At 43.3% G+C, this 14,033-nt stretch overlaps 1 protein-coding gene across 4 annotated transcripts in view; it reads right to left on the bottom strand.

Annotated features, from left to right (window-relative positions):
- Positions 1-1,694: 1,694 nt before the first annotated feature.
- The window catches only part of EP300 (EP300 lysine acetyltransferase), a 185,684-nt gene continuing 173,345 nt past the window's right edge, over positions 1,695-14,033 (bottom strand). For all 4 annotated transcript variants that reach the window (XM_077276079.1, XM_077276081.1, XM_077276080.1 and 1 more), the window contains exons 29-31: positions 7,686-7,847; positions 5,433-5,714; positions 1,695-4,054 (exon numbers count right to left, since the gene is read on the bottom strand). In XM_077276079.1, the coding sequence (XP_077132194.1) occupies positions 1,829-4,054; positions 5,433-5,714; positions 7,686-7,847 (2,670 nt within the window). In that variant the 3' untranslated portion in view covers positions 1,695-1,828. The remainder of the gene's footprint in view (positions 4,055-5,432; positions 5,715-7,685; positions 7,848-14,033) is intronic.

The following is a 14,033-nucleotide window of genomic DNA, read 5'->3' as shown; positions in this document are numbered from 1 at the left end:
ATGGGTGTGTAGAATTATTTTTATATCCACTGTATATGCTAGGACCTTCTACGAACATACATTCATCAATAACTTACGAGTAATGCACGTCTGCTCAATCCCTAAACCAGGCAGTTAGTTTCTCTAAAACATTCATTTAATCGCTTGAGCACCAAAGTTGACCACTCTTGTTCGGAATCTTGCACAGTTGGTGAGCATTAAGATAAAAACAGTAAGATGTAATAATCTCTTCTCTACAGACTGTGTTACAGAGAAACAGCAGAACAGATTCTTGCTCAACTAAAATTACTCAGTATCTGCACCATAGAAAAGACTGCTCAGAAGTATCTGTCTCACACAGTTTATTTAACAATAAGTAATAAATGAAATGCAACAATTTGTACAGTGATTTAAATTTTGTATTTAGGAGAGCCCGGTTCATCGCATGATTTACACCATTTAACACCACGTTATCAAAAGGGGGTTGGGAGGGGGAGACATGAAAAGAGTCTCTTTCCTATTTCTCCATATACAAATTTTCCAAAGGAGATAGGATTGAACAGTTGTGATCAGCATTATGGTGAACATTGGCATTCTCCGTTCTCTTACTCAGATGTTACAGTAACATGAATGGGAAAACCAAAACTAAAAGTGTATAATAACTATTAACCTTTTCCAGAATCTACAGTCCAATAAATATAGTACATCTGGCCTGGATGGTGCAATAATATAGTAAAATAAACAAAATATTTCTTCTTGATGCCCCTTTGAAACATGTATATATAACACCATTTAGTTGCAAATACTTGCCTTAACAGAATATTTTTCTGGGCTTCTTTTGTAAAGGTGAAAAAAGAAAAAAAAAAGAAAAAAGGCAAAAGGGTGAAAATGTACATTATTCTTATGCCTTGTACCCAATCAGCTCCCAGCACAGAAAAGGGTGGGGCTACTTTAGTTATTTATATATAGATTTATTTATATATATGTATATATATATATATATCTCTTCTGTTTTAAAGCAACATTAAACCATCCTCTGAAAACCTCTGTTTGGAGCACAGCAGTCCCTTCTCACTAATTTTAAACCATTCGTGCCCTGTAATAGGGCAAATGACCATAAAAAACCTTTCAACTGTGATTCATGATTCCTATAAATTGGAGTCAAATATAATATAATATTTTTTTACATAAAATATTATAATATATGTAATAAAATCACAGCACCTAGAAAGATTATGAGCCCTGTGTTGAGTGCAATTTGTGGCCAGTGAAAGAATTGTATCAATGTGGATTAAAGACAACTGAGACAAGGATGGCAACACAGGAAAAAGAATGGCTTTACAAAAACCGTCCAACACCAAATAAAAACAGTCAACATTTTTCATTTTCATTAATTTAAGAAAATATAAGACAAACCAAAATTCACAACATAAAAACAGATAGTCATGTTAGGTGTGTAGAAGATCAGGAGCTAGGGAATACTCTGCATCATCATCAACAGGAAGATATCGAGAGGCTGGCACAGCCACTGAAAATATATTCTTTGTAATAATAACAATAATATTAATATATGCCCCTCCCCACTCTCTGCAGGTCTTTTGTTTTACCCTTAGCACAGCGTCTCTGGAGAATTAAAAAAAAAATTATGAAAAACAAATCAAAATCTGAAAATACCCACAAGCCCTTTTTCCCTCCCTCCCAAAATCCAGAAAAAAGAAACACAGCTGTTCTTCAGTATAAAAAGTCAGTCTGAGAAGAAAATAAGTTTGTTTTTCTTTTCTGGAATTCTTACACAGTCTTAGCTGACAAAAAGAAGGATGGAAGTGTGACTTCCTTTAGTCCCCAATTCTTAGTGGATGTCTAGTGTACTCTGTGAAAGGCTGGGATTAAGGTCCGAGTTGTCAGCACTCAAACCCAGGTCAGAGATTCCCCCTCCATGAAGGCCAGCCATCTGAGATAACATAGCTGAGGGATCTGGGCTCCCATAGTGTCCTTGATCCATAGGGTTCCCTTGTCCAACACCTACCATGGCCGGATGTGGAGAACTGTTCTGTGGAGAAACATGATGAGGGGAAGGCTGGGGCTGCATGCGTGGAGATGGGCTAGAATGAGGGGGCTGGGACTGGGGACGTGGAGATGGTACAGGCTGTGGAGAACGCACCTGGTTACTTAATGAAGGTGGAAGTTGCTGGCCTTGGAGGTGGGGTGACTGGGCAGGGCCTGGCAACATATGTTGCTGTGGACTCATAGGATTCTGCTGTGCTGGAGAGCCAATCTGCTGGTGCAAAAGGCGCTGCTGAAAGGTCTGCAAACTATTGCCAGCATCTCCAGGGATTCCCTGGCTCATCTGTCCAATACTACCCTGTTGCATCTGCATATGGTGCTGAAGTCGTTGTTGCTGCTGCTGTGTATAACTGGCCATAACTTGGTGCTGCTGAAACTGATTGTGGTTCATCATTCCAGGACCAGCTCCTTGCTGCTGCTGCTGCAGCTGTTGTTGCTGCTGCTGCTGCAGCTGTTGTTGCTGCTGCTGTTGCTGCTGTTGTTGCTGCTGCTGCATCATTTGCTGACGTCTAAGAATCATCTCTCGGAACTGTGGGGAAATTCCAGCGTGGTTCATGTTCACCTGTTGGCTCTGTGGATTCATCCCTGCTAGACCAGTTTGTGAAGGTGGGGGTTGCTGGGGTGGCTGCTGCTGAGGCGCTTGAGGTGGTTGGGACATGGTAGGCCGTGGTCCTACAGCCTGCATTGGATTTATGCCCTGTAGGCCAGCATTGGCATGAACTTGAGATGGCATTCCTGTCATGTTACCGACACCTTGTGGGGGTTGGCTGCAGGCATATTTGGCTGCCCTCTGTTTGATAAAAGCTGCTAACAGCTGTGGATTAGAATGTAGGATATTCAGTACTTGCTGCTGTTGCATTGGTGAACTTGGGGACCGGAGAGTACGCAGAAGGTTTTGAAGAGCGGCAGCTTGTGGCAAGGAACCTTGTTTAACTTGGCTTGGTCCAGGAACCTGTCCCATACCTGCCTGGGGAGGCATATTCATTGATTGCCCCTGCTGTACAGGCATAACAGGTGTTCTTTGAATGTTTGGCTGCATCGTTTGGGGTTGACCAAGGCCAGTTTGTACCCATGGAGGCTGTGGCTGCTGTGGAGGCTGTTGCATGCTAGCTGGACTCATTCCAGAATCAATAAGACTTGGTCCTCGTGGACCTTGCTGTGAGTTTATTCCCATTGGCTGCATGGGTTGCATCTGGTGAGGGTTTATCATGGGCCGAGGGAAAATTTGAGTCTTTGCCATCTGCCTTTGTGTCTCGGCTGCACGCTGTATTTGCATGGCCATTTCCACAGCAGCTGGTGGAGGACCAGGCTGCTGTGCGGACCCTCCTTGGGGTGGTGTGGGGGGAGTCATTTGTCCAGCTGCCTTCCCTTGTGATATACTACTGGACGACTGGGTACGTGTTATACCATATGGAGGGATACTGTTAGGTGGCGGTGGCTGTGATGACTGTTGGGACTGGGGTTGAGGGGTCTGTGGTGTTGGAGGTTGCTGTCCAGTGGGTGTTGTTGGGCCAGCAGAATTTGGTGACGGGAGTCCTTGTTGGGGGCCAACCACACCTGTTCTTTGCATGCTTGCCATACGCCTCCTTAGCATTTGGGCTTGCTGAAGTCTGTGCTGTAATTGCTGCTGCCGTAATTTCTGCTTGATATTGAGGCAGAAAGGCACAGGGCACTTGTTCTCTTGGCAGTGTTTAGCATGATAGCAACAGAGAGCAATGAGTTGCTTGCAAATCGGACACCCACCATTTGTCTTCCGTTTACAGCCCTTTGTGTGCTGAACGACTCTCTTCATCTTCTGGCATGATGGCAGAGAACAGTTTGCATTACGGCACTGACAAGCGTGAACCAAAGACTGGATGCAACGCTGTATGCTTAGTCGACGAGAATCTCCAGGACTTTGTGTTGCAGCTGCTTGCTGGTTGTTACTTTCATCATCCAAACCAAGCCCAAGTTTCTCCATTTTGTGCTCATGGGTTTTTGTATTGAAGCAAGTAATGCACAAATCATAATCCTAAAGAAAAAAAAAACTAGGTCAGTAAAAGTAAACTGGAAACATTGCAAAGAAATATGAAACTAAATGAGAGAAATGCAATAAAGCACATTAATTTAAGAACCCTAATTTTCAACTTACCACATTTTTTTTTTAATGTCACATTAAATCATTTTGACAAACTTTGTATAGCAATATGAATACAATTTATAAAGTTCTCTCTCAGCTGTATATTAAAGGGGTTTTTTCAACTTACTATATTGATAGACTTCAATCCATCAGCTGATTTCAGCTGAGCGTGATGTTAACAGTGAAGGACGCCAAACACCCCTCAATGTGTAGCGGCCATTCACAGATATTGAAGCCCAGTTCCTACTGAAGAGCAGGGTTATAGTACCAGGGGGCGGCAGCTACACAGAAAATGGAGCTATGGCATTCTGCTCTGTTCCTGGTTTTCATCAAAACCGCTGATCCATGGGGTGGTCTGTGTTGGACCAGGTCATCAGCTGATTGGAGGTCCAAGACCCCCAATGTGACAAGCATTAAGTAGAAAAAAAAAAAAAAAAAATATATATATATATATATATATATATATATATATATATATATATATATATATATATATATATATATTTATTTATTTATTTGAGTCACCCCCTTCTCTTCTATTAAAAATGAAGACAAAAATAGTTACACAAAACGTGGGGCATCGGTGCACCTGTACATGTTAGATCTCAAGTCATAACTTAAAAGATCGGCGAGTGGCAAAGAGTAAAAAAAAAAAAAAAAAAAACACCAGAAGTGCAGTTTTTTACTGGATGCAACACCGCATGAAATACAAGATGCAGCAATAAAAATGTTGCAACTATCCGAAAATGTCAGCAACTATCCGATATTGTCAGTACCAATGAAAAGCATCAGCTCGCTAGAAGAAAAAACAAAACCAAAAAAAAGACCTCTCACAGCTTGAATGACAAAAATGAAAATGTAAGAGGTATCTCAAAATCTCAACAAAAAGTTCCTGTAAAATGCTCAATTTTTTCCCCCATCACTTAGGAAACAAAAGAAAAAACTACCGTATACAAATTTGGTATTGCCATGAAATCAAACTCCAAAAGACAGCTGGGGATTTACACCCACTCGCAAGATCAAAGCACTTGGCTTTTTTTTTTTTTTCTTTCTACCTCATACAGTCGTGCTAGTTGAAAAATAAAGTTATCACTCTTAAAAGGAGGAAAAGAAAAAGAACAAAAACAGATAAATGTTGAGATTAGGAGGTTAAAACAAAACATTATGGCTTAAAAGCAAAAACTTTCTAAATTATGCCACTTTCAGTGCACTTTGGCACATGCTGTTAAATTGACCTGACTACATTGACTACATTATGGCAGACACTTGCCTCACAAACTGTGCAGTGCCATCTTGTTTCCACATGATGCTTGCATTCATTGCAGGTATACACAAACCGGTCCTGGCTTTGGGTGTGAAGTTCCACTAACATGCACATGGTTGACCATTTGGATCTCCGCAAAGATGAGAACTCTAAGTGTTTGTCTCTGGCCAGAGTTAGAAAGGCATCCCGTCCATCCATTAAGTCACAAGGGATCAAGGGATCTGGTTCCACAATTGGAGGAAGAGAGTTGGCAGCAGGACCAGCAATCAGACGGATAACAAAAAAGACCTGTATGACAAAAACAACAGTTAACGTAAAAAAAAAAAACCCAATGAGAAAGTGTTAACTTAATGGTTCAGATTTTTATATTTGGTAATGCATCTATACAACTTAATTACTCCAAATCGCACCTCACCACCTGTGCGCTCGACCCCATCCCATCTCCTCCCCAACCTCACCACCACACTTATCCCATCCCTAACCCACCTGTTCAACCTATCACTAACTTCTGGCACCTTCCCTTCTGCGTTCAAACATGCCACAATTACGCCTATCCTTAAAAAGCCAACCCTCGATCCAACTGCTATGTCTAGCTATCGCCCAATATCGCTGCTCCCATTCGCTTCCAAACTCCTGGAGCAGCACGTCCACGCTGAACTTTCCTCCCACCTCTCATCTAACTTGTTGTTCGACAATCTACAATCTGGTTTCCACCCCCATCACTCAACTGAGACTGCCCTGACCAAAATCACTAACGACCTACTTACCGCCAAAGCTACTGGACAATACTCTACTCCTCCTTCTAGACCTGTCCTCTGCTTTCGACACCGTTGACCACTGCCTCCTACTACAGATCCTCTCCTCCTTTGGCATCAAAGACCTCGCCCTATCCTGGATCGCCTCGTACCTTTCCAACCGCACATTCAGCGTCTCCCACTCCCACACTACCTCCTCATCCCACCCTCTCTCTGTTGGAGTCCCCCAAGGCTCTGTTCTAGGACCCCTACTCTTCTCAATCTATACACTTGACTTGGGACAACTCAAAGTCCCATGGATTCCAGTACCACCTCTATGCTGATGACACTCAGATCTACCTCTCTGGCCCAGACGTCACCGCTCTGCTGTCCAGAATCCCAGAGTGCCTATCAGCCATATCCTCCTCCTTCTCCTCTCGCTTCCTCAAACTCAATGTGGACAAATCTGAATTCATCATATTTCCTCCATCCCACAGATCTTCCTTACCTGACCTATCTATCGCAATCAATGACATAATGCTTTCCCCCGTACCAGAAGTCCGCTCCCTCGGAGAAACCTTCCACTCTGCCCTGTCCTTCAAACCGGACATCCAAGCTCTTTCCACCTCCTGTCGCCTCCAGCTCAAAAATATCTCCAGAATCTGTCCTTTCCTCAACCTTCAATCTACTAAAATGCTTGTGCATGCCCTCATCATCTCCCGCCTTGACTACTGCAACATCCTTTTCTGTGGCCTCCCTGCTAACACCCTTGCACCTCTCCAGTCCATCCTTAACTCTGCTGCCCGACTAATCCATCTCTCTCTTTGCTACTCCTCCGCTTCCCCCCTCTGCAAATCTCTTCACTGGCTCCCATTCCCTCAGCGTATCCAGTTCAAATTACTAATACTGACCTACAAAGCCATCCATAACCTGTCTCCTCCATATATCTCTGAACTAATCTCCCGATATCTTCCCTCACTTAATCTCCGGTCCTCCCAAGACCTCCTTCTCTCCTCCACACTTATTCGCTCCTCATCCAATCGCCTCCAAGACTTCTCCCGAATATCCCCCATCCTCTGGAACTCTCTGCCCCAACACGTCCGACTATCAACCACATTCGGATCCTTCAGACGGAACCTGAAAACTCATCTCTTCAGGAAAGCCTACAGCCTGCACTGACCCCGCTGCCTCCTCATCACTACCGCCGAAGCTACCGCCTCATCAACACCGGAGCTCCTGCAACCCCCACCTACTGTCTCCTTCCCCATAATCCTGCAGAATGTAAGCCCACAAGGGCAGGGTCCTCGCCCCTCTGTATCAGTCTGTCATTGTTAGTTTGTTTACTGTGATATCTGTAACTCTAACTTGTATGTAACCCCTTCTCATGTACAGCACCATGGAATCAATGGTGCTATATAAATAAATAATAATAATAATAATAATAATAATAATAATAATAAAAATTATAGTGTCAAGTAATATACTACATTGTATTGTAGAAGTGTGAAATTTGAGAACCACCAACCTCCTTATGTTTCTCCATAGTAGCATACAGTTTTTGAGACAAATCGTTAGAAACATTAGGCATTCCAGGCTTCTTTTTGCTTCCTCGACTTAAACTGCTCTTGTTTTTGCTTGTCTTTTTATTGTTCTTTTTCTTGGCATTTTTGCTATCGCCTTTTCCAACCTTTTGAGAAAAAAAAATACATGCAAAATTAAACATCTCTAATAGCTAGCCTTTCAACCTTTATATGTACACAGTGTAGTACACTTTATATAGTATAATGTACTACACTAAAATTATATACACACACACCCGTTCAAAAGTTTAGGGTCACCCAGACAATTTTGTGTTTTCCATGTAAACTCATACTTTTATTAATGCAATGAGTTTCCAAATGAATTGAAAATCTAGTCCAGACATTGACAAGGTTCGAAAAAAATATTTTTATTCAAAATAATAATTTTCTCCTTCAAACTTTGCTTTTGTCAAAGAATGCTCCCTTTGCAGCAATTACAGCATTGCAGACCTTTGGCATTCTAGCAGTTAATTTTCTGAGGTAATCTGGAGAAATTTCACCCCATGCTTCCAGAAGCCCCAGCCCAAGTTGGTTTGGCTTGATGGGCACTTTTTGAGTACCGTACGGTCAAGCTGCTCCACAACAGCTCAATAGGGCTGAGATCTGGTGACTGCGCTGGCCACTCCATTACAGATAGAATACCAGCTGCCTGCTTCTTCCCTAAATAGTTCTTGCATAATTTGGAGGTGTGCTTTGGGTCATTGTCCTGTCGTAGGATGAAATTGGCTCCAATCAAGTGCTGTCCACAGGGTATGGCATAGCGTTGCAAAATGGAGTGATAGCCTTCCTTATTCAAAATCCCTTTTACCTTGTACAAATCTCCCACTTTACCAATACCAAAGCAACCCCACATTACCTCCACCATGCTGGACAGATGGCGTCAGGCACTCTTCCAGCATCTTTTCAGTTGTTCTGCATCTCACAACTGTGAGTGATCCAAACACCTCAAACTTGGATTCGTCTGTCCAATGTCTGTGTTCCTTTGCCCATACTAATCTTTTCCTTTTGTTAGCCTGTCTCAGATATGGCTTTTTCTTTGCCGCTCTGCCCTGAAGGCCAGCATCCCGGAGTTGCCTTTCACCCTAGATGTTGACACTGGCGTTTTGCGTGTACTATTTAATGAAGCTGCCAGTTTAGGACCTGAGGCGTTGATTTCTCAAATTACAGACTGTAATGTACTTGTCTTGTTGCTCAGTTGTGCAGCGGGGCCTCTCACTTCTCTTTCTACTCTGGTTAGAGCCTGTTTGTGCTCTCCTCTGAAGGGAGTAGTACACACCGTTGTAGGAAATCTTCAGTTTCTCGGCAATTTCTCGCATGGAATAGCCTTCATTTCTAAGAACAAGAATACACTGTCGAGTTTCACATGAAAGTTCTTTTTTTGTGGCCATTTTGAGAGTTTAATGGAACCAACAAATGAAATGCACCAGATTCTCAACTAGCTCGAAGGAAGGTCAGGTTTATAGGTTGTCTAATCAGTCAAACTGTTTTCAGCTGTGCTAACAAACTTGCACAAGAGCTTTCAAGGATATTCTAACCATCTATTACCCTTCTTTCACAGTTAGCAAACACAAAGTACCATAAGAAGACTGGAGTGATGGTTGTTGGAAATGGACCTCTATACACCTATAAAGATATTACATTACAAATCAGATGTTTGCAGCTAGAATAGTCATTTACCACATTAACAATGTATAGAATGTATTTCTGAATCATTGGAAAAAAACTATGCTTTTTCAAAAATAGGGAAATTTCTAAGTGACTAAACTTTTGAACAGTAGTGTGTATATATACACTTTTGAGAGCGAGAGAAAGTTTTAACCCCTTCAAGTCCTTGCCCTTTTCCATCTTTGCGTTTTCGTTTTTCGCTCCCCTCCTTCCCAGAGCCATAACTTTTTTATTTTTCTGTCAATATGGCCATGTGAGGGCTTGTTTTTTTGCGGGACAAGTAGTACTTTTGAACGACATCATTGGTTTTATCATGTCGTGTACTAGAAAACGGAAAAAAAAATTCCAAGTGAGGTGAAATTGCAAAAAAGTGCAATCCCACACTGGATTTATGCTTGGCTTTCTTGCTAGGTTCACTAAATGCTAAAACGAACCTGCCATTTTGATTCTCCACATCATTACGAGTTCATAGACACCAAACATGTCTAGGTTATGTTTTATCTAAGTGGTAATAAAAAAAAATCCACACTTTGCTTAAAAAAAAAAATTAATAAATAAATTACGCAGTTTTCTGATACCCATAGAATCTCCATTTTTCGTGATCTGGGGACGGGTGAGGGCTCATTTTTTGCGAGCTGAACTGACGTTTTTAATTATACCATTTTGGTGCAGATACGTTCTTTTGATCGCCCGTTATTGCATTTTAATGCAATGTCGTGGCCACCAAAAAAACGTAATTCTGACATTTCAAATTATTTCTCGCTACGCCGTTTATCGATCAGGTTAATCCTTTTTTTATTGATAGATCGAGCGATTCTGAATGCGGCGATACCAAATATGTGTAGGTTTGGATTTTTTTATTGTTTTATTTTGAATGGGGTGAAAGGGGGGTGATTTAAACATTTTTTAAAACTTTTTTTAATTTTTTTTTTTTTTTACTTTTGCCATGCTTCAATAGCCTCCTATGTAATAGATTTACTGCATTGCTATGAGCGTCGACCACAGGGTGGCGCTCATAGCAATCCGGCAACAACCATCGAGGTCTCAAGGAGACCTCTGGTTGTTATGCCGACACATCGCTGACCCCCGATAACGTGACGGGGGTCAGCGATGCGCTCATTTCCGGCCCGATGGCCGGAAGCGCTAGTTAATAGCAGCAGGTGGATAGCGATTCCACCCGCCGCTATTGCAGACGCATGTCAGCTGTTCAAAACAGCTTACATGTCCGGGCTTTGATGCGACCTTAACAATGTTAAGGCTTTTTTATTACTTATAGCAAAGTCAAAAGTTTACATACATTTCATTAGTATTTGGTACCATTGCCGTTAAACTGAATAACTTGGGTCAAACGTTTTGGATAGCCTTCCACAAGCGTCTTACAATAGTTGGTCGGTATTTGGGCCCATTACTCATTATTGCACTGTTGTGAAAGCCACTGTCTTACATATGGTGGAAAATGCAAGCAATGTGAACTAAGGCATACCTCAAAAAAAGATGCATGTCTGATCAAGCCTGCCATGCTACAGCTCACGCCAGCCGACGAGAAATAATAAAGCAGTTGGTCCTCTCCCAAACACAGCAGCAGAAGTTACAGGCGTTTCGGCAGCAGTAGCTACAGTAGAAGACTAACAGCCTGATTCTACAACAGATTGTGACCCTGCGCAAGATGCCCCCAACACTGACCCCAGTCTGTCCTGAGGCCCAGGACAAAGTCAGGTCAGCACTGAGAACGACTAGTCCGGAGGACGACATAGAAGCTTTCCTCACTATGTTTGAACCTACAAGGGAGCGGGATAACTTGCAGATTTCCCTGTGGGCTGAAGTGGTGGCCCCGTTCCTGATGGGAGACGTCCAGAAGGCTTACTTTGACCTCAGTCGGGAGGACACACAGGAATATGGAAAACTCAAAAGGTGAGGATGTTGCCCAGCTGGGGGTTAATACATGTGTATGAGCACAGTGAGTGTACCAGTAAACACATTGAGCCCAGCACAGATGGTAAAGTAGTCCACCAGTTGGTGCAAATTCTGTCAGTAGCCATACAGTGCTGGGTAAGGCAAGGGGACCTGGGCAACCTAGATCAGGTGATTAACCTGATAAAGCCTTATATGGCCACCAAGAACTTCGTACAGGACTCTACCCCACGGCAGGAATCACGCCGGCCCTGCAAGCTCATGAGTCTGGAAAAGGAACATGACCCTCTGCTGGGGTTAGCCAGAACTGAGCCCATACTGAGGGGGTACCCTGGAGTGAGGGTGGAAGGAAACCAGTTTCCCTTTAACCTTTCTCGTGGACTAACGGTGCCGCTGCTATCCGGTTATCCATGGACTGTCGGCTTACTTGACGGGTATCGATGTATGCTCAGACCGTCTACACCGTGGACACCATCGCCCTAACTGGTGAACCCCACCTGAGCCAGGTGCATGGCACTGGACACAGGGCGGAGGCTCTCTTGGACTCAAGAAGCCTAGACACACTCATACATGGGTCAATGATCTCCACGTTAAAATCCACTGTGGGTAGGTCGGGGTCATTTGTATACAGCTAACTCTGCCAGTATCTGACGGCGGAGGTTACCTTTTCCACTCCATGAGGGGGTGGGTTAAACATGTGGCGGGAGTGGCAAAACACCCTTCCTTACGGGATTGTTTTGGGAAGAGACTCGCCCCTGTTCTGGTTCCTGTGGGAGAGTAAAATTAACCCTCCAGGGTAAAAGTCTGTCCGGGGCGTGGAACCTGAAGATCCTGAGTCAGGGAAACCTGCCATAGGGGGTTACCCTTATAGGGAAAGAGTGTAAACCAGACAGGTTTTCCCTAGAGGTGTTGATAGGAAAGGTCTAGGAGACAACGTCAATCTCTGAGCTTTAAGTATCCTGGCGGACTTTTGGGACCATTCAGCTCCAGAATCCCACACTGACCTGGGCACGGGAAAGGGCAATAGAGGTAAATGGGGGTGGCTCAACAACCAGTGGCAGAAGCGTTTTTTCTGCGTATGGTGGTCTACCAGGAGTTGCTATTTTGGGTTGACAAATTCCAGGACGAAGTAGTGGAACATCTGGTAGTGCCTCAATAGTACTGTCGGTTGGTGCTCAAGATGGCCTAAAAACACATGCTGGGTAGCCACCTAGGGTTGAGTAAGACGCAAGAGCATATTCAACTGTTCTTTTCGCCAGGGATTTATTCAGAGGTTTTGTGAGTCTTGCCCAGCATCAGTTGACCACATCCACTGTAAATTTCCATAGTCCATTGGTTGTCATCCTATTATAAGGGTACCTTTTGAGTGGATTGCTATTGATCTGGTTGTGCCCATAGTAAAGTCAGACCGTGGCCACCAACACAATAGCGGTAATAGACCATGCTACTCGTTGCCAGGAGGCAACTCAGCTTCATCACATCTCTGCTAAACTTATTGCCCAGGAGCTGTTTTCTATGTTCCGTCACCTTGGGCTACCTAAAAATACTTACAGATCAGGGGAATCCTTTTATGTCCGAAGTTATAAAAGAATGTTGTAAAGAGCTCCAGATAAAGCAAGTGTGCACGCCGATGTACCACCCAAAGATTGGCTAGTGGAAAGATTTAACAAAACCCTTAAAACTATGCAAAAAAAAAAATACACAAAAGGAGGAAAAAACCTCCACTATTTTGAGGAAAAAAAAGAGGAAAAAACAGGCAACGGTGCTAACCTGTCTAGGCCTTGAGTCAAATGCACCATCATGGTGCAGCAGGCCAAAGTAAAGATGGCAACTACATAGGTGCGGTAATACCAATAAGACAGCCAGCCTACAATCAGGGATTGGCCGTTTGGCACACCAGTGCAAACAAATAATCAGCAGCAGTGTTCACACAGGGAATGCAAAGCATCTGGATCATAGCCTATTAGTAACGCCCTGTGCTAACTGTAATGCGTCCTGTGTGAACAGAGGCCACAGTCAACAAAGCAATCTGGGCCCAAGTGCACCCCGAAAAATACAAATAACTAAAGTGCACAAAAACATATCAAAATATGTAAGGCATTAGTTAATATTATGGTCAATACTAAGCTGGCAACCCACGTCAAGAATCCTCACACTTGCCAGTCCTACTCCAACAGCAAAAACCACAAAAGGAGGGAAGAGGAAAAAACCTCCACTATTTTGGAAATAACACCAGAAAAAAAAATAGTTGTTTCTAAAGATGGGAAACATTGGGATATGTTATTGCCCTATTTAATGCTTGCTGTCCGGGAGGTAATGCAGTCCTCAATGGGGTTCTTTCCATTCGAACTATTATACGCTAGACATCCCAGGGGTCTGCTGGACATAGCCAAAGAGATGTGGGAACAGAAGCCTACTGCCCATAAAAACTTAATAAAGCACGTTGCGAGTTTGCAGGACCGGATCGCAGCTGTGATGCAGATTGTAAAGGAACATTTAGTGGATGACCAGGCAACGCAGAGCTGAGCATACAATAGAAAGGGCACAGTCAGGTCCTTTAAAAAAAAGAGGATTGGGTATTAGTTTTGGTGCCCAACGCAGAAAGAAAGCTCATGGCCAAGTGTCAAGGGCAACATGAAGTCCAGGAACACGTTGGGAAGGTGAATTTCAGGGTATATCAGACAAGGAAGAAGAAACCTGAGCTGCCATATGTTAAT

This window comes from Ranitomeya variabilis, chromosome 8 (assembly GCF_051348905.1).
Source record: "Ranitomeya variabilis isolate aRanVar5 chromosome 8, aRanVar5.hap1, whole genome shotgun sequence".
NCBI lineage: Eukaryota > Metazoa > Chordata > Amphibia > Anura > Dendrobatidae > Ranitomeya > Ranitomeya variabilis.
This window is presented reverse-complemented; position numbering and strand designations above follow the sequence as displayed.